The sequence below is a fragment of the Octopus bimaculoides genome, chromosome 6, assembly GCF_046866305.1.
Source record: "Octopus bimaculoides isolate indiv1 chromosome 6, ASM4686630v1, whole genome shotgun sequence".
Classification (NCBI taxonomy): Eukaryota; Metazoa; Mollusca; class Cephalopoda; order Octopoda; family Octopodidae; genus Octopus; species Octopus bimaculoides.
In genome coordinates, this window is record NC_142933.1 from 111,032,963 (window position 1) to 111,051,800 (window position 18,838).

At 34.8% G+C, this 18,838-nt stretch overlaps 1 protein-coding gene across 50 annotated transcripts in view; it reads right to left on the bottom strand.

The window, feature by feature from the left end:
- The window catches only part of LOC106873546 (uncharacterized), a 174,516-nt gene that overhangs the window by 38,987 nt on the left and 116,691 nt on the right, over positions 1 to 18,838 (bottom strand). For 14 of the 50 annotated variants that reach the window (XM_089353184.1, XM_089353172.1, XM_089353182.1 and 11 more), the window contains 9 exons: positions 18,452 to 18,481; positions 16,371 to 16,403; positions 13,650 to 13,676; positions 11,923 to 11,961; positions 11,106 to 11,132; positions 3,197 to 3,226; positions 2,652 to 2,678; positions 2,044 to 2,076; positions 38 to 70 (listed from right to left, as the gene is read on the bottom strand). In XM_089353184.1, the coding sequence (XP_089209310.1) occupies positions 38 to 70; positions 2,044 to 2,076; positions 2,652 to 2,678; positions 3,197 to 3,226; positions 11,106 to 11,132; positions 11,923 to 11,961; positions 13,650 to 13,676; positions 16,371 to 16,403; positions 18,452 to 18,481 (279 nt within the window). The remainder of the gene's footprint in view (positions 1 to 37; positions 71 to 2,043; positions 2,077 to 2,651; positions 2,679 to 3,196; positions 3,227 to 11,105; positions 11,133 to 11,922; positions 11,962 to 13,649; positions 13,677 to 16,370; positions 16,404 to 18,451; positions 18,482 to 18,838) is intronic. The other 36 variants (XM_089353197.1, XM_089353186.1, XM_089353195.1 and 33 more) reach the window with 10 other exon arrangements.

The window sequence follows — 18,838 nt, forward strand, 5'->3', positions numbered from 1 at the left end:
ATGGTTATGAAATGATCAGGACTGTCTAGTTACGTACCATCGATATCAGCATCGCTGATCACTTCTTCAGCTGGAACAGAAATGGTACAGACTTCAGAAAAAATACAAAAATAAAAGACTTTTTTTTAGTTACAAATAAACTATTAATTACCATCAAAGATGATTGTTTTAAACAGAGCAAAGTACAATTGTTTCATCACTAGAAACCTAAGGGAATAGATTTGTTTAAATAATAAACAAAAGTTATGGTTTTTGATGTTTTTTCCTATTTCAGTGTGATAAAGTTATTGGTTTTCTCACAGTTGATACCAGAAAAACAAACCAGAGAAAACTAGAACCTATAAAGGTACTTTGAAAGAGCTTTGGGATTTGTAAGAAAACTTGGATAAGGAAATTCAAGAAAATGAAAGAATTACAGAAAAGGAAGGAAGAAACTTGGATAAGGAAATTCAAGAAAATGAAAGAGTTACAGAAAAGAAAGGAAGAAACTTGGATAAGAAAATGAAAGAGTTACAGAAAAGGAAGGAAGAAACTTGGATATGGAAATTCAAGAAAATGAAAGAGTTACAGAAAAGGAAGGAAGAAACTTGGATAAGAAAATGAAAGAGTTACAGAAAAGGAAGGAAGAAACTTGGATAAGAAAATGAAAGAGTTGCAGAAAAGGAAGGAAGAAACTTGGATAAGAAAATGAAAGAGTTACAGAAAAGGAAGGAAGAAACTGAAAATATGAAAAAAGAAAATTTAATGTTTTTAGTGATTGGCAAGATTCTTCAAAAATGAGTTTTGTTTTATAGAGACATTTAAATGAGGATCTCACAACTAATTTCAATCAGTTTTGTTTATGGAACTCTAAGAAAATATTCCAGAAACCAATGTGTACTACATTTTCCTTGTTACTGATCACACTGCCATAAAAATACCCTTTCTTTCAAGCAAAAGTACAATAAAAGACATTGTACAAACCCAGGTTTCAAGGAATCATAAAATGCTAGGCATTGAACATACTCTTGAAGTTTTCCAGATCAAAATTAAAGCTCTTATACAACACCCACCTTAAAAATCATGTGTTCTATGAAAGCTACAGGCTACAAATCCAGTGAAGCCATCAAACCTGTTTTTTTTTTTTCCTATCTATTGAAAGTCAGTCTGAATAATGACATTTCTTTCCAAATACTTCTATAAACCAGTTATGAATGACAAGCTTTCAGAAGTAGGTCAGTGAAAAAGAAATATCTATTTAAAGCATTCTCAGAGAATCTAAGTTTTGTCAGATTCTTGGAGAATTTATATTCTTCAAGTAGCAGTTTGTTCAAACATTTAGTAAATAACTTAACAGAGTTAATTAAAGGAAATGAAAGAATAGACCCATTCCTCTCACGCACACATACAAAGAGAAACTCTCAAACACTAAATTCATAAACCTCTCTCGAAAGTGCTTATCGTTTTCCTTCAAGACAATTTATTACAGTCAGAAATTCTACTGGAAGTAAAACGATATAACCCTTAAAATAGCATCAATATAGTTGTACTATTATAGTTACCTTCAAATTTTACCATAAAAGAAAACACTGAGATACAAGGTTTAAAAAAAAGCTACTGTAAAACTTGGCAGCAAGAATAAATATGGTAATTGTAAAATTGGATCACAAGAACAAATACCATAGCAGTTGGAAATAAAGTTGTAGTGAATTTAACATCTAAAGGCAATTGTGTTAGATTATTCTAGAAGAACTTTCAGTGCAGTATCAAAACCAAGTTTTGTTTCATGTGCATACTTACAGAAAAATTTGGTAAAAGAAAGAACTTGGTGGAGCTACAAGACCAATGAGGTTTAAAAAAAGGACTTTGCTACAGAAGGTAAATATGGTAAAGTTCAAAATTATGAATGAGGTTGTTTGTAATAAATGATAGAGATTAGAAGTAAGATATTATCACAATTACATCAACGACAGGAAATAATTGAGATTTAAGTGGGGGAACAAAAAAAATCACCATACATTAATTAAAACATACAAGATTATCAGATAACATCCAGTTACCTACCATCGGGATCAATATCACTGACCACTTCTTCAACTGGAACAAAAACAGGAGATGCGTCAATAAATGGATAAATGAACAAATTTCTGAACACAGCTGATTAGTATCAAACCACAAAAATATTTCTAGATTAGTTTTTGAACAAAGTAAATGTTTGGCAATCATTCCCAATAATTTCATCCATTTATGCAACAGAAATGAAGGGAGATTCTCTACATTTTATAACTTTTTTGAAGACAAAGTTCTATAATCCTAATGAAAGAATCCTTTAAGATTGTACCACAATGGTCACATTTACAATAGAAAACAGTTAATAGGGCCTCTTTTTTTGGTTTTTCTCCAGTCAGACATCATACTCAACAGAAACAAATAGTAATATTTAATTTTGAATATTAATAACTTATACTACAAACAGATATTACCCAAAATGAACTGTTTATGAACAGTGATTGCTGTGAACAATTATAAAGATATTTGAAGGTACTAAAACTTTTCCATAAAAAAATGTTAAATATCAATTTCTCTATATGAAACCTCTGCAAATTTAATAAACGAGAGAGAGAGAGCAGTGTTGAAATAACATGCAAATCAACCAGAAGGTTGGTACCTACCCACTCCAACTGGAGGTGGTAAATCTTCTATTAATGTGAAACAAAAAATAAAAATTAGTAAATAACACTGATATTTTAAAGAATGTATAATATTATTACACAATCAGCATTTGAGTATTGAATTAGACACAGGACCTTGGTTATCCACACAAAAATATTCACCAGGTTAAATCACTTAAAAGCAGCTGTACATACACATACACGCACTAATATATATATATATATATATATATATATATATATATATATATATATATATATATATCAACAATGCTTGCATTATTAGAATGGCAATGAAAAGCTATGAATGTTTCCTGTGGTTATACAAAACTAATCTAATCTTGACAGTTCTGATCTTTTATTAAAAAGTTAAATTGGAATAAATGGCAACAATATGCTGGAATCTCATGTAACAAGAGTTTGCCTTAGAAAAACTTCGATTTCTAAAGAGATTTTAAAAATTATCAGAGATATCAAATAACTAATGTGGCATACTTTGAATAAAAATGGTGAAGAAAGAGAATCAGGAATAACTAGTTACCTACCATCAACATCAATATCACTGACTTCTTCCACTGGAACAGAAACACGATGGAATTCAAACAAAGATACAATGGAATAATACACATTTATGTCAAAGACTTATTAGTCTTTACACCACAGCAATATTTCTAGCTTAATTTTGGACTAACAAAACTTTATAATCTTCAATCCCCTCACCAACAACTATAGAATAAAGTTTGATTTCTTTGACAAATTAAACTTTTATTAAATTTTATCTAAAAAACAAATTTAAAAAAAAAAACAATTAACTAAATTTCATACCATATTTAAAATCTTGTTTAGAGTTTATTCTCATAATAAAAGCTTTCTGCTCAACAGAAATCCATAGATTTTATAAAACTTTGCAAGGTGATTATTAGTTGAATAATTATCACCAAAGAAAAAATAGAAGAAATATTTCACACAGTTTGTGCCTTAAACATCTTCCAAAATGATTGCTCAAAAGAAACTTCAACAAAAGGACATGATACAATAAAATAGATAGGCCACATTATACATTTACACAGTTCTATTTGTAGGTCCTAACTATCTATAAAGAAATCTTTTCTTCAGAAAAATTTAGAGTTTAGCCGAGATTTTATTCTAACTGATGATTCAAGCATTGATGTGATCAATAAGAAATCTTTGCTAATATTTTGGTTGATGTAACTAAGGGACCAGAGGATTGAACTGAGATTTGTGAATTGATAGGATTTTGTACATTTTCAATGCACAATAATTCTTAAAAATGTCACTAGTAACATTAACAAGAAAATATCAGTTTATTTCCTGACATGAAATCTTAACTATGCTGCTCATTATTATAATAATGCATTAAAAGAGAGTGCCTCCAAAGATAGGACTCAACAACACAAATAATCATAAACTCGGTAGGAAAGAAACTATATAGTATAATCCAACCTATAGTTTAAATATTAATCTAATGATGCCAAAAGTTTCATAAATTTTATAAATTAACATTTCCCCATAAACTGTAGATATTATAACATTAAAAATAAGGTGAGCTCCAGTTGCATTAAAACTTGGGCTGCTCCCATAGCTACTATATAACTGAGAAAGCCTTGAAACATTAATGCACCAAAGAACAATACTCTATGTGTGCTCTATCTGTAAGCTAATTTGGGAGGGGACTTTTTTTAAAGCTGTTTTTTATTAGTAAAACCTTCCACAGTTAATCTCTATAGAATGGTGATGCCAGCCAGCAGCAAATGTTTTTTTTTCTTCTGTTTCATGTATTGTGTTGCATTGGGTTCTAGTTGTAAATGCAGGATCAACCAATGAGAAAGTGCCATTCCTGTTAAGTCTGACACAACAGTTGATGTAATGAAGTTTACAACTCACATGTTTACACTGAAATTCCTATATTGCACTGGTCGTCTGTTCTGCAAATCTTTAGTTTCATGTTGACCAGAAAGATTTTCATTCCAGTATTTTTGTAATTTACTCTGACAGTGAGTTTATGGGGAGGTATGATACATGTTCTGTTTTAAGACATATTCATCCACTCTGTAACTCAGGTGCACTTGGTTCTTCTAGTGTGTGTGTGTGTGTGTGTGTGTGTGTGGTAGTAGTATACTACATAAGCTATATATGTGTTGGTTTTTGTTTTTTACTGAGTGCTCTATTGGTTGTATCAATGTAGGTGAATGTGTTGTATGGTCAACTAATATATATTAATCTATAGAATAATCTACTAATCTCTTCAAGGCATCCATTATTAATTAATGTTTGTTTCACTTGTAACATTTCTTTATCACCATCATCATCATCTGTCTGCTTTCCATGCTGGCATGGATTGGACTGGTTGTCACAGTCTGAGTTATTTACAGTTATTTTGCACAATCCATTTTGAGCACAATTTCTGTGTATGGATGTTTTTTTTAACACCTACCACTTTACAGAATCTTTTGAATGTATTTTACTGTAGCACAAACATGAGTGAAGTCACCAATTCAATGTTTGTTTCACTCCACAGGTCGACAGTCTTACTCCAGTGCTGTGTGTCATCAATGGTTGCAGTCATTTATTTATGGGTGGGGACGATCACTTTCAGCAGGTATGTAAAGGCATTTATGATTTTGGTGTATACTGAAGTCTTTTATGTGTCATTCCTTATCCTACACTTATTTCCCAAAAGAGAGTGCTGTTATGCTAGACCTGTGTGTGATTGTAAATTTAAGAATGGAATTATTTTCAAGGTCAACTTAAAAGACTATAACCCTGTTCTTCCATATTTCTCTCTATATAAATATATCATTGACACATCTGCTGTAAATGATGAAGTTCTGTTTAGGAATACTACAAATAAGGGCCTAGGGGCAGAATTCATGGAGCCACCATCCCCTAGGAGTACAGATCATTATGAAGTAAAATATAAATCTAAAATCAATTCTTAAAGATGGCATACACAAACTATGAACACCACCAGGGGCAAACCTTTCAATTATAAGCTGACATTTGCTGTTTTGTCACTTCTAAGCAGTATTCCCAGAATCCATTGAAGCCTATCGCAAACTGTGGAAACAACACGCCACTACCAGGAACCTTTCATTCAGATGACAAAACAGAGAAGGTATGGAAATGTTTAAAGAGTCATAGATTTAGGAATGCTACCATTCCAAACTATACATAACTGACTAAACTTGAACATAGCTCTATCTAGACTATATATATATATATTCATTCTTTGTTGTTTATAATTGCATACAATATTTAGAGAAAAAAAAAAAATTTTTAATTCCTCTTCAAATGTATTGTTTTATCCTCTGGGAGTGTGCAAGGTGACCAGTGGATATTCTTTCAGAAAACTACAATATATATTTTGAATTGAGAAATCACAAGCTGAGTCAAGTGCTGACGAATATAATAGGCCTTAAATCGAAAAGGTTTTTTTTAGGTAAAACTCGTCATAAAACTAATAAGCTGTCTTAATGTTACTTACAAAACAATTTACAAACAGAAAATCTTAAATACTAATCAAAGTTTTATTTGAGACTAGCAGAAATACCCGGCTTTGCCCGGGTTAAAGAGAATAATGAAATCTAAAAACGCTGTCTAGACTACGCAACCCTCAACTGTTAGTAGCTACGATACCATATTTCTACATTAATAACTCTCCAATCCATGCCAGCATGGAACATAGACATTAAGTGGAATGCCAGTCTCTCATCTAGGAGGGCCTTGAAATCAATGTTACCAACTGGGGACTATGTGTGTCGTAGTGATAATAAAAAGACCCAAAGGATGTCTGCAACGAAATAATTTTACTCAACACTTTGCAAGTGAATCAGTGGAGGCAAAGATGCGTCTCATTTACTTGACAATTTATGCACCCCATTGCAGAAATCACAATGAAAGTATATCTGAAAGGGTAGTCTTACACTGTTGTACCATTGAATTACAAATAATGCTCATCCGTTATGTTCGGGTTAAAATTTCATCAACATCAAAAATATATGAATTTTCATGGGAGTTATGGCCGTTATACATAGAACATAATTTCCAAATTTCATAAAGATCCGTTCAGTACTTTTGACGTAGTTTTGGATAAGAAAACAAATGACTAATGTGTGTGTTTGTGTGTGATGGGTGTATATATGTATAGATATCTGTATGCATGTATATATATGTATATATATGTACATATTACATGTACATCTATATATATATATACACATCTACACATGTGTATACATATACATGTATGCATATAGATCTATATATATATATATATATATATCTATGCATATACGTGTACATATACATCTCTTTCTCTCTCTCTGAAAGTATCATCATCATCATCGTTTAACGTCCGCTTTCCATGCTAGCATGGGTTGGACGATTTGACTGAGGACTGGTGAAACCGGATGGCAACACCAGGCTCCAGTCTGATTTGGCAGAGTTTCTACAGCTGGATGCCCTTCCTAACGCCAACCACTCAGAGAGTGTAGTGGGTGCTTTTACGTGTCACCCGCACGAAAACGGCCACGCTCGAAATGGTGTCTTTTATGTGCCACCCGCACAAGCCAGTCCAGGGGCACTGGCAACGATCTCGCTCGAAAATCCTACAGGAGCCAGTCAGGCGGTACTGGCAATGGCCACGCTCAAAATGGTGCATCTCATGTGCCACCCACACAAGAACCAGTCCAGGGGCACTGGCAACGATCTTACTTGGCTTGCCGGGTCTTCTCACGCACAGCACATTTCCAAAGGTCTCGGTCAGTAGTCATCGCCTCGGTGAGGCCCAATGTACGAAGGTCTTGCCTCACCACCTCAGCCCAGGTCTTCCTGGGCCTACCTCTTCCACGGGTTCCCTCAACTGTTAGGGTGTGGCACTTTTTCACGCAGCTATCCTCCTCCATTCTCACCACATGTCCATACCAGCGCAATCGTCTCTCTTGCACGCCACAACTGATGCTTCTAATGTTCAGCTTTTCTCTCAAGATACTTACACTCTGACGGGTATTCACATTGACATTACACATCCAACGGAGCATACTGGCTTCATTCCTTGCGAGCTTACGTATGTCCTCAGCAGTTACAGCCCATGTTTCACTGCCATGTAGCATGGTTGTTCGTACGCATGCGTCATACAGTCTGCCTTTTACTCTGAGTGAGAGTCCCTTTGTCGCCAGCAGGGGTAAGAGCTCTCTAAACTTTGCCCAGGCTATTCTTATTCTAGCAGCTACACTTTCAGCGCACCCACCCCCACTACTAACTTGGTCGCCCAGATAGCGGAAGCTATCGACTACCTCTAGTTTTTCACCCTGGAATGAGATAGAAGTTGTTTCCTGTTTGTTTGCAGTCTTTATTGCACCTGAACATCTGCCACAAACAAAAACTAACTTGCTAGTTAACCTGACTTTGATGTTGCTGCACCTCTTATGTGTCCATAGCTTGCACCGGGTACATCTCATAGAGTTACTACCTACTCCTTTTCTACATACTGAGCAGGGCCATCTACCTGAAGGGGTTTGTGTTTTATCTACCTTCCTACTTATTAGGATTTTGGTTTTAGCTAGGTTGACTCTAAGGCCCTTCAATTCTAGACCTTGCTTCCACACCTGAAACTTCTCCTCTAGTTCTGATAGTGACTCCGCAATTAGGGCAAGGTCATCAGCATAGAGGAGCTCCCAGGGGCAACCTGTCTTGAACTCCTCTGTGATTGCCTGGAGGACTATGGTAAATAATAGGGGGCTGAGGACGGAACCTTGGTGGACCCCTACCTCTACCCGGAATTCATTGCTGTACTCATTTCCAACCCTCACCTTACTGGCCGCATCTCTGTACATGGCTCGCACAGCTCTCACTAGCCATTCTTCTATCCCAAGTTTCCTCATTGACCACCAGATAAGGGATCGGGGGACCCTGTCAAAGGCTTTCTCCATGTCAACGAAAGCCAGGTACAGAGGTTTATCCTTGGCTAGGTATTTCTCTTGCAACTGTCTCACTAGAAATAAGGCATCAGTAGTGCTTTTACCTGGCACGAACCCAAACTGCATCTCATCTAAATTGATTCGCTCCCTAATTAGTTGGGCTATGACCCTCTCTGTAACTTTCATAACCTGATCTAACAGCTTGATGCCTCTGTAATTATTTGTATCTAAAGCGTCCCCTTTACCTTTGTAGCAGTTGACTATGATGCTGCTACACCAGTCATAGGGTATGACTCCTTCGTGTATCACCTGGTTCGTAATACGGGTGACTAGGCTATAGCCAACACTGCCAGATATTTTGAGCATCTCTGCAGTGATTCCTGATGGGCCGGGGGCTTTCCCGGTCTTCATACTCTTAATTGCTTTATCTACCCTGGTACTATCAACTCGGATAGCTGGTCCCTCTATTGGGTCGACATAAGGCAGGCTCTCTTTCTCCCATTCATTCTCTTTATTAAGCAATCTATCGTAGTGGCATCTCCAGACCTCTTTCTTTGCATCCTCATTTAATGCAAGCGTACCATCATCCATGCGAACACATTTCTCTCCTACAACATCACTATTCTCTCTCCTACACCGTCTTGCAACCCGAAATACCTCGAGTCTTTGGTCCTCACGGCGCAGAACATTGGCAAATCTTTCCTTATCTGCTTCTCCTCTGGCTAAATAAACCTGTCGCCTAGCCTCCCTTCTGGCACATTGGTACAATTCCCTGCTACCACCGTTCTTCCAGTCCTTCCAAGCTTGTTTCTTTTGTCTAATAGCCCTGTCTACCTCCTTGTTCCACCACCACGTTACTCTGGGTTGGGAGGGGACCTTACACCACCCACAAATCTGGTCGGTGGCTTTCAACAGGTTGTCCCGCAGAAATCTCCAATTGTCTTCCACGTTGTATGATGCTATATCCCCTTCTATTTCGTTAAATGCTTCAAGTAACTTGTCTCTAAGTCTCTGTCCGTTTGCAGGGTCTTTAAGCTTCCACACCCTTCTTCTCCAAGCCTGTCTAATTCTGGGCACCCATTTTGCCTTGATCCCAAAGTCGCTAACTACTAATCTATGTTGTGGGGTACATTCTTCGCCAGGGTAGGTTTTGGCATTTATAAGCCGCCCTCTTTCCCTATTTCTGGCGAGGATGTAGTCGATTTGGCTAGAGTGTCTGCCGGAGCGGTAGGTGACTAGGTGACTGGTAGGTTTCCTGAAGTTGGTATTGCAGACCATAAGATTGGTTGCATCACAGAACTCCAGCAGTCTGGTTCCCTCCTCGTTGCGGGAACCGAAGCCATAGCCTCCATGTATGCCATGGAAGCCCCCAGCACGACGTCCGACATGACCGTTGAAGTCTCCAGCCACAAAGAGAAGGTCCCTGTCACTCGTCGACGAGGTAGTTTGCAAGAGGGTGTCATAGAATTGGTCTTTCAGACCATCTGGTAGCCCAGGTTGAGGTGCATAGGCTGAGATGACAGTAGCTAATCTATGATGAAGCACTAGTCTGATCTTAAGTACTCTGTCACTTACTCTAACGACCTCGATTACCTTATCCACCCATTTCTCCGCTAGAAGTATTCCTACGCCCCCGACCCCGTCAGTGTTCCCTGCCCAGAAAATCTTGTACCTGTGTTCTTTGCCTGTGAGGAACCTTGCAGAACCTCCTCTCCATCTTACTTCCTGCCATTACAGTATTGAAATGTGATTGTTTCAGTTAGTGGAATAACGTGTACATATACATCTATATGTATACATCTCTCTCTCTCTCCCTCTCCCCCTCTCTCCCTCCCTCCCTCTCTGTCTCTCTCCCTCCCTCTCCCTCCCTCTCCCTCTCCCTCTCTCTGAAAGTATCTGTCATTACAGTGTGGAAATGTGATTGTTTCAGTTTGTAGAATAACGTGTACATATACATCTATATGTATACATCTCTCTCTCTCTCTCTCTCTGAAAGTATCTGTCATTACAGTGTCGAAATGTGATTGTTTCAGTTTGTAGAATAGTTCCATTTTTAAAGTGAAAGTATTTGGCATGAGTGTTTTTGTTTCACTTTTGACACGTAATACTTAAATAGTGGAGGAGATATTATGTTGCTGTGGGCTCGAACTCTGCAAGAAGTTAAAATTTTTTTTGACTAAAACACAACTGGAACCCTAAGTAAGGCATCTGTAAAATTTGAATGAAATTGGTTGCGTAGTTCTCGAGTTTTAGGGATTCACACAGACAGACAGACAGACAGACAGACAGACAGACAGACAGACAGACATTCTCATTTTTATATATATAGATAATTCTTATAGACTAAGAACAGTTATAAAGACTCCCCATTCAAAACACTAAATTCTATTGTAATGCAGAAGACACGGGTGTTTACAGTTAACCTATATTTGTTATATAAATATTGAGAGAGAAAAAATAATAAAGATCATGTAGAGAAATGTCAAAACATGCAAATCAACTATGAGGTACCTACCCACATCGATTGGAGGTGGTAAATCTTCTAGTCATGTAAAATAAAAGTCAAAGATATAAATATAATCGATTTGAATCAATACCATAATATACATATGAGTCTAATCAATTCAATACCAAAACAGACATTCCAGATTGTATGTCGGACACATACAAAAGAGCCTAGTTTTAACAGCAACCAGGAAATTAGAAAAGTATATTGTAATCTGTAGAAAAGGATTTCATTGAAACAATGAGTTTATAATCCACTTAATTTATGAATATACATTACAGAATATAAAGTCTTCAACATAAGAAATTATGTACACATCTAAATGTGTGTTTCCACAGGTTTTTGTAGTAAACATGTAGTTAAAGCATATTTACAAAGTAATCTTATGTGGCAATGTTGTATTCTCAAAAAAAAAATCAAAATCCCTTTTATGTAATAATATTTAAGGTTTTCAATAGAAATGGGTTGAAAATCTGCTTCAAGTGTTCAGATTTAAATAAAAATCTCAACTTTCAAAAAATTATCCTAATCAATTAATGCTGACATCTTAACAGATGAGTATTTCATTTTGCTGTTAAGTTACAACATTTAATATAACCAGCTTTATAACAAATATTTTATATAATCAACATTTAATATAACCAATAAAAAAAAATCCGACCATTTTACTAAATGTGTTCAAATTCATCGAAACATCTAGACAGGAAATCAAGTTATCAGAGAGACCAAATAATGTGGTATGTTAACAAATAATATCATCCTACATTTCAATAAAAAATACAAAAATAAATGATCAGAACTATCATCTAGCAGTTAGTTTACCTACCCTCAACATCAACATCAACATCACTGACCACTTCTTCCACTGGAACAGAAACAGGACAGAATTCAACAAAGATGGCATGGAATAATAATAATAATATACATTTATATTAAAGACTTACACCACACTTTGTTAATTCTGGACAAAGCAAAGCTAGGATAGTTATCTTCAATCTTCCTAATAAATATAGAATAATGAATAACTAATAATAAAAGAGATTTAACCAGTCCAGGCAGAATTCACTTCATTGGGTACAGCACTGCTTCGCTATATATATAAATGTTAATTAGTTATAGGATTCAATAGAATCTCAGCACATCAACATGGTTGATGTATTATATCATTTGTTTGACATCTTACCTATCTAAAATTTTACCTGAAGATGGTGTATTATATGTTATGATGTAATCTATGAATATATCAATAAAAGCCTACACAAATAAAAACCTCATTTGTGTTCTCTTTATATATGTGTATATACTGTAATGTTTTATTTTTCATCAAAGTCTAATTAAATTCACCTCTTTAAAAATTCATGTTTTACAATTATATTCTGATGCTACTGGAAAAGTTATTGTGGCTATAAAAACAAGTTCATTATGTTTTGCTAATGGTCTGTCAGTCAATAAATATCACAAGTAAACTACAAGAGATATACTCTCTAGCTGTCCCTAAAATAAGAAAATGGTGAAATATACCAAAATTCATTTTCAAGATAAAGGAACTTAAAAATAAAAGAAGTACATTTGTTAAAAGTAATTTAAGTTCCTTGGTTTTTAATATGATTTTATTTGATTATACATAAGTGAGACATGGGTTGCTACAAAGAGGATAGAACATCGATTGGCTATGATGCAAAGGGCCATGGAGGAATATCCATGCTAGGAATATCATTACAAGAATATATTCAAAATGAGATAATTTAAAATTGGAGCAAAGATTACAATGTGATTGCAGAATACCAAAAGCACAAGTTCCGCTGGGCAGGACATGTTGCAGGGTTTCCAGACAAAAGGTGGACCTGTGCAGATGCTAAGTGGTATCCATGAGATCAAAAAAAAGCCACCTGGAAGGCTACCACAATGGTGAGAAGACAATCTAGTTAAGCAATATGGTTCAAGATAGAAAAGAATGGCACAATCAAGACAGAATTGGAAGTGCATTGTGACCAGCGGTGTTTAACAGCATCTGGAGATCTGGTCAATACTGTAAATTATTAAAACGGCAAAGTGAGTTTGAATTTGAATAAAATTAAAATTGAGCAGATTTGTAGTGAGTATGTATTAACAGGGAACACACTGTAGTCACCAGATAGTCATATCTGGGGTATATGATATTCATTCTTAACAGTGATTCGTTTTAATGTGATAGAAAAGTCAATTTAATCCATCTTTTTGTAGTCATAACAAATTTATCTGAATCTATCAAAGTTGTTGGATATTTCTAAGAGTGCCAGACGATGTATGAAAGAAAGCTGAAGCATGTGCAGTCACACACAAACACAATTTTGCAAGTAAACTCACATGTAGCAAATATTACAAACAGAAATAATTTCTAAAAAATATGCCTCAAACAAAAATCCAAAATTAACCATTTATGAATTGCTACAAAGATTGTCAAAAGTATTAAGAATTTTCTATTTAAATTGCAAAGAATTTTTATATATAAAGCTCTTGAAAAGAGAATAAAGTGAAAACAGCATGCAAATCAACCAGAAGGTTGGTACCTACCCACTCCAACTGGAGGTGGTAAATCTTCTATTAATGTAAAACAAAAATTAAAAATCAATAATATTAATATATTAAAGAATGTAATAATATATTGTGATTACATTATCATATATGTAATATATTACATTGTCAGATATATGATATTATTATTATTTTATTACATTGTCAACATTTGAGTAGTGAAATACAGTCAAGACTTTAGATTGTGTTCAACCTTTAGAAGTGCATAAAAGTATATTTTATCAACTGCATATCAATTAATAAAGTACAATGGTATAGTGAAAAGTATAGAATATATTTCAATTACAAAGATGATTTCAAAAGCACAATTATTGATATTAAAAAAAAAAAGAAACTAAAAGATTTAAATGCATTAAAGCTTTCATCATTTTCTCCTGGCAGTTTTAATGTTCTTTAAACATGGACCCTAAAGATAAGGATGGACTAAAGGTGGCTGACACCAGACCACAGATGGCATTTAAGATGACAAGCTACAAGGGAGCACTGTGGATCAGTTGATTGGCCTGTAGAACAGGGAATTCAGTCTTAAAGATTGGAGCAAATCAAATATTGGTAACCACAGTTAGATGGCAGTAATTGTAATTTTTTAGTCATATTATCAGGACCCAGAAGTTGTGTGCCCGCATCCTCAGTGATCAGAGGGACAGAAAACAGCTTCATGGGCAACAAAGATAAAACTGGAATGATGCTATCAAGGACTAAATAGGGAATAAGTGCCTGGCAGAATACTGAGACCTCACATGAATGGATACATCCCTCCCAGCCAGGTCTTCTCTCTAAAAATTCAAGTTGAACTTCACTCCTGGTGGGTTTGAAAGAAAAAAAAATCCATGGGCACTGAAAATCCTTTGAATATTTATTTTATTTTTAAGCAGAAAGATATTCGCAATAATGTCTACTCTACACCTGAGTTTCAAAGAGATTTCAGATTAACAAGAAAAACCAGGTTTATAATTTGTCATATATTGAAGTGAGGAATATCTAAGGGACCTCAAACTTTCAGACAAGAATCCAACGAATTCTTTTGTCTAAACTGAACAACATTCATTAAAGAACACTGTAAGGGATAAACTAATCCCTAATCCACCAAGATCTACAATAAGCAAACTTGTATACAAAAATTAGCAACAAACGGTAGTTCTCTCTAATAGTATTGATAGTGAAGTTCTCCTTAATACAAAACTATTGGGTCATACCATAAATAATGTGGGTTTTTTTGTACTTTTATTTTTCAAAATGAAGATAAATTTTTAAAAATCTAAAATATACTCTCCTTCATTTTCTACAATGCTCTTCCATCTATCTAGTAGATTTGCAAGGCCCCTTTTCCAAAATTTACTTGTCCATGACAAAATATACTCCTCCAGTACTGTTCTGACCTCATCTACAAAATTCATACTTTTTCCGTCCAAACGATTTTGTGATTGTGGAATAAATAATAATCAAATGGGGGCAATGTCTGGCAAATGGGGTGTGTGGGGCATTGTTTCCCATTCAAACTGCTCCAGCCTTTGGAGTGTCATTCTCACTGTGTGGCTGAGCATTATCTTAATGGAAGAACACCTTTCGTCTTGAAACCAAAGATGGTCATTTTTTTTTCTAACTGCTCACAGTAGATCTCTGTATCATTTGGTTTAGGCTTAAAAGTTCAAAGTGGACTAAACCTTTTGTATCCCACCAAACAGATAACAAAACCTTATGTGGGTGAAGACCTTCTTTAGTCTGGGGTGCTGGAGTTTCTCCTTTCCCTACCCACTGTCTTTGGCACTTGACATTTTTATAGAGAAACCATTTCTTGTCAACAATCACTAATCGGTCCAAAAAAGGTTCATTCACTCTCTGCGTGCAATTAGACTGGGAAAGTTTGTGAAGAACCCATTGACTCAATTTGCTGACTTTTCCAATGGTACGCCAGGTGGCAATGAATGGTTGAATGACCAAATTCAAGCTTCACTGCTAGTTTCTCAACAGTTATGATGGGATCTTATTCCACCAGGGTTTCCAGGGTGTCCTCATCGAGCTTTACAGATCTTCCAGAATGAAGATCATCTTCTAAGGCTGTAGTTTCTGGTTCAGAATTTCTGGAACTACTGTTGACACTGGCTTACGCTTATTGTTCCATCTCCATATACTGCATTAATATTCCTCACAGCTTCTGTTGCCTTTATTGAACTCATAAAGCAAAATATGCTTTGTCACTTCCATTATGGCTTTGAAAAAAAATAACTGTTAAAATCAATCTGCACTCTTCAAAACTTGCACTAAGAATAAGGGCAAGGTAAAATTACCACTTGCTTTTATAGCAAGTTGATGCAGGTAGTTTAACCCGTCCTCCTCCGACTTTTAGTTCATGCAATTGAAAAAACTGCATTATTTATGGGACGACCCGATATAATTAATTCTCTCTAATAATATTCACAATGAAGTAGCATTTATTGATATTATCAAACAACATATGGATCTGCTGAATTAAATTCAATAGCAGTGTAATTTTATATTACTTTGCCAATTTGTGTGTGAATGTAATTATACACACATTCACACACACACACACACACACACACACAATTATACAAAGAGAAAGGATTCTTTGACTTCACAAGAGCCTGTAGTACCCCCACCCACCTGCTAACAATGAATAAAATGGTAAAAGACTGGGTCTGACCAGAACTAATACATAGCATCATCTGGTTTACCTACCCTCAATGTCAGCATCATTGACCACTTCTTCAACTGGAACAGAAATAGGATAGAATTCAACAAAAATATAAAATGAAGGTGTATATCCACTGAAAGACTTAACAGGTTTAATCATAAACCACTGCAGTAGTTATTGATTAATATTAAAGATTAAAAACAACACTCAGGAATCCAACAATTGATTGATTATTAGATGTTATCTAAAGATATTGCATTCTGGTCATCTGGGGGAAATAAATTTAGTAGATTAAATATCTGACACGTTTTCAAATCTATTCATTCCTTTTAGTATTGTAGATAGAACTACAACATCTGATACATTTGTAGAATGTCTTCTCAACAATAAACCAATTAGTGTTTAAGATGAGAGTAAAAGACAAAGCAGGGGGGGGAGCCTTAATGAGAAGTGTTACGTCAAAGTGAACAATGGCTGAACATAATATAAAGTGTGAAAGAAGAAAACATGAACAGCCATGTATTGACAGTTTCAGAACTGATAGAGAATTATTAATGGAAGAAGCAAAATTCAATCAGGATACTCAGTAATGATATCAGTTCAATAATCTAGAATTACAGCCATACTTCTACTACATATGGCCTGCTGGATAAGAATGGTATTATCTTTAGTTTACAAATAAAAGGTTTCAGTCAGAATCTATTGTAAGACTACATTCACAGACAGTGAGAGAGAGACACTAACTCTAGCAATCAGGGATCACACAACTGTGTAAATATAAACATTGGAAATATAGAGACAAGGTTGATAATGTTAATGTAAATTTGTTAGCAATGAAACTTAACTTTATCCAAATTAAAATAACATAGGAAAATAATTAATATATTAGTTGGAAACTCATTTAAAACTAAAGTAAATGAAGGAGGAATACACAGACGGAATTTAATTGAACAGACAAATTCTGGTTCTTTATAAAATGATTTACTTTGCAGAACCTCAAATGTGTTTAGTTGTCAACTGCTGAAGACTAATTTAAAAGCATAAAAGAAAAGCTGAACAAGTTTGTGTACACTTAAATATGAACGGACCTTTCTTGCAGTAACTATCTCAAAAAAGAAATTCTCCCTCCTACACAACTATGCAACATTTTATTAATTCAGTTCTATATTTAAGAAATGAGGAATTATGTACATTATTTGTCCTCATCTTGTTTGTTGTTAACACAATGTTTCGGCTGATATACCCTCCACAGCCTTCATTAAGTGTCTTGGGGAAATTTTGAACTTAGGTGCTCATTCCTAAGGTTAGTGTTGTTAGTGCCTACACACACACACACACACACACACACACACACACACACACACACACACACACACACACACACACACACACACACACACACACAATGCTTAAAATAACATTGCCATTTAAAACCTTTTGAAATATACAAATTAATGTAAAATGTTATACATGTATTGCAATGAAAGCAAAAGCAACCATCACGATGCGACATCATCTACTACTACACACACACACACACACACACACACACACACACACAAAGTGGGGCAAACAGTTGCTCAAGAAATATTTAAGTATTACAGCCATTTTATTCAAGAGGACCAACAGACTGAATTAACCCTTATTCTTTAATATATATTTTTGTTGTGATTTTTCTTTGTTTTTTGTTTTTTTGTTTTTTTTTTACTGATGAGGTTTGCAGCTAATAATGAAATTGTTGTTCCATCTCAAATGTAGTAACAATCATCATCACCATTGATGTAATGTGAAATTAAAGTGAGTGGAACAAATATTACAGGACCGAAGTATTTGCAGCAAACTCTTCTCCTTGACGCCAACCAAAAAATGGTTTTCGTTTAGAGTATGTCTGATATAACAATACATAACTTTCTTAAAGTATACTTCTGCTATATCTTAACAACACATTTCAAGATTTAATTGTCTTTATAAGGAAGGTAATTAAATGAATTAAATTGAACCAATACAACAGCTAGATATCAAGATAACTAAAATTATGACTTTAGAAGTTTTAGTAAGTGGAATTCTTCTATGACTACAGGAAAACTAGAGGAAACATCATGCAAACAAGACAACTGATACCTACCCATAAAACTAGGAGGCGGCAAATTCTCAGCTTTATAAGACAAAAGATAGAACAAAATAAATACTGACAGGTTCGGGACAAAAATCAGGATGTCAGAAGTAAAAATTAAAATATCTCTTAGTAAAAAAAAAAATAATAATAATAATAATTAAAAATAAAATTTATAGGTTTATTATAATTAAGTTGTGTTGAAAAACTTGCCATGATACTTTCAAGACAAGAGTTTGACTGATTTTACAAAATAATGCCATTTGAATAGTAGAAAGACATTTCTCAGCGCAATGGTTCAACAGTAATTTAGGGATAATCCACAAATTCAATGCAAATTAACTGGAACTAATCCCTTGTTATGTGACAATTATAAATGAAATTCTGATAGAGTTGGCC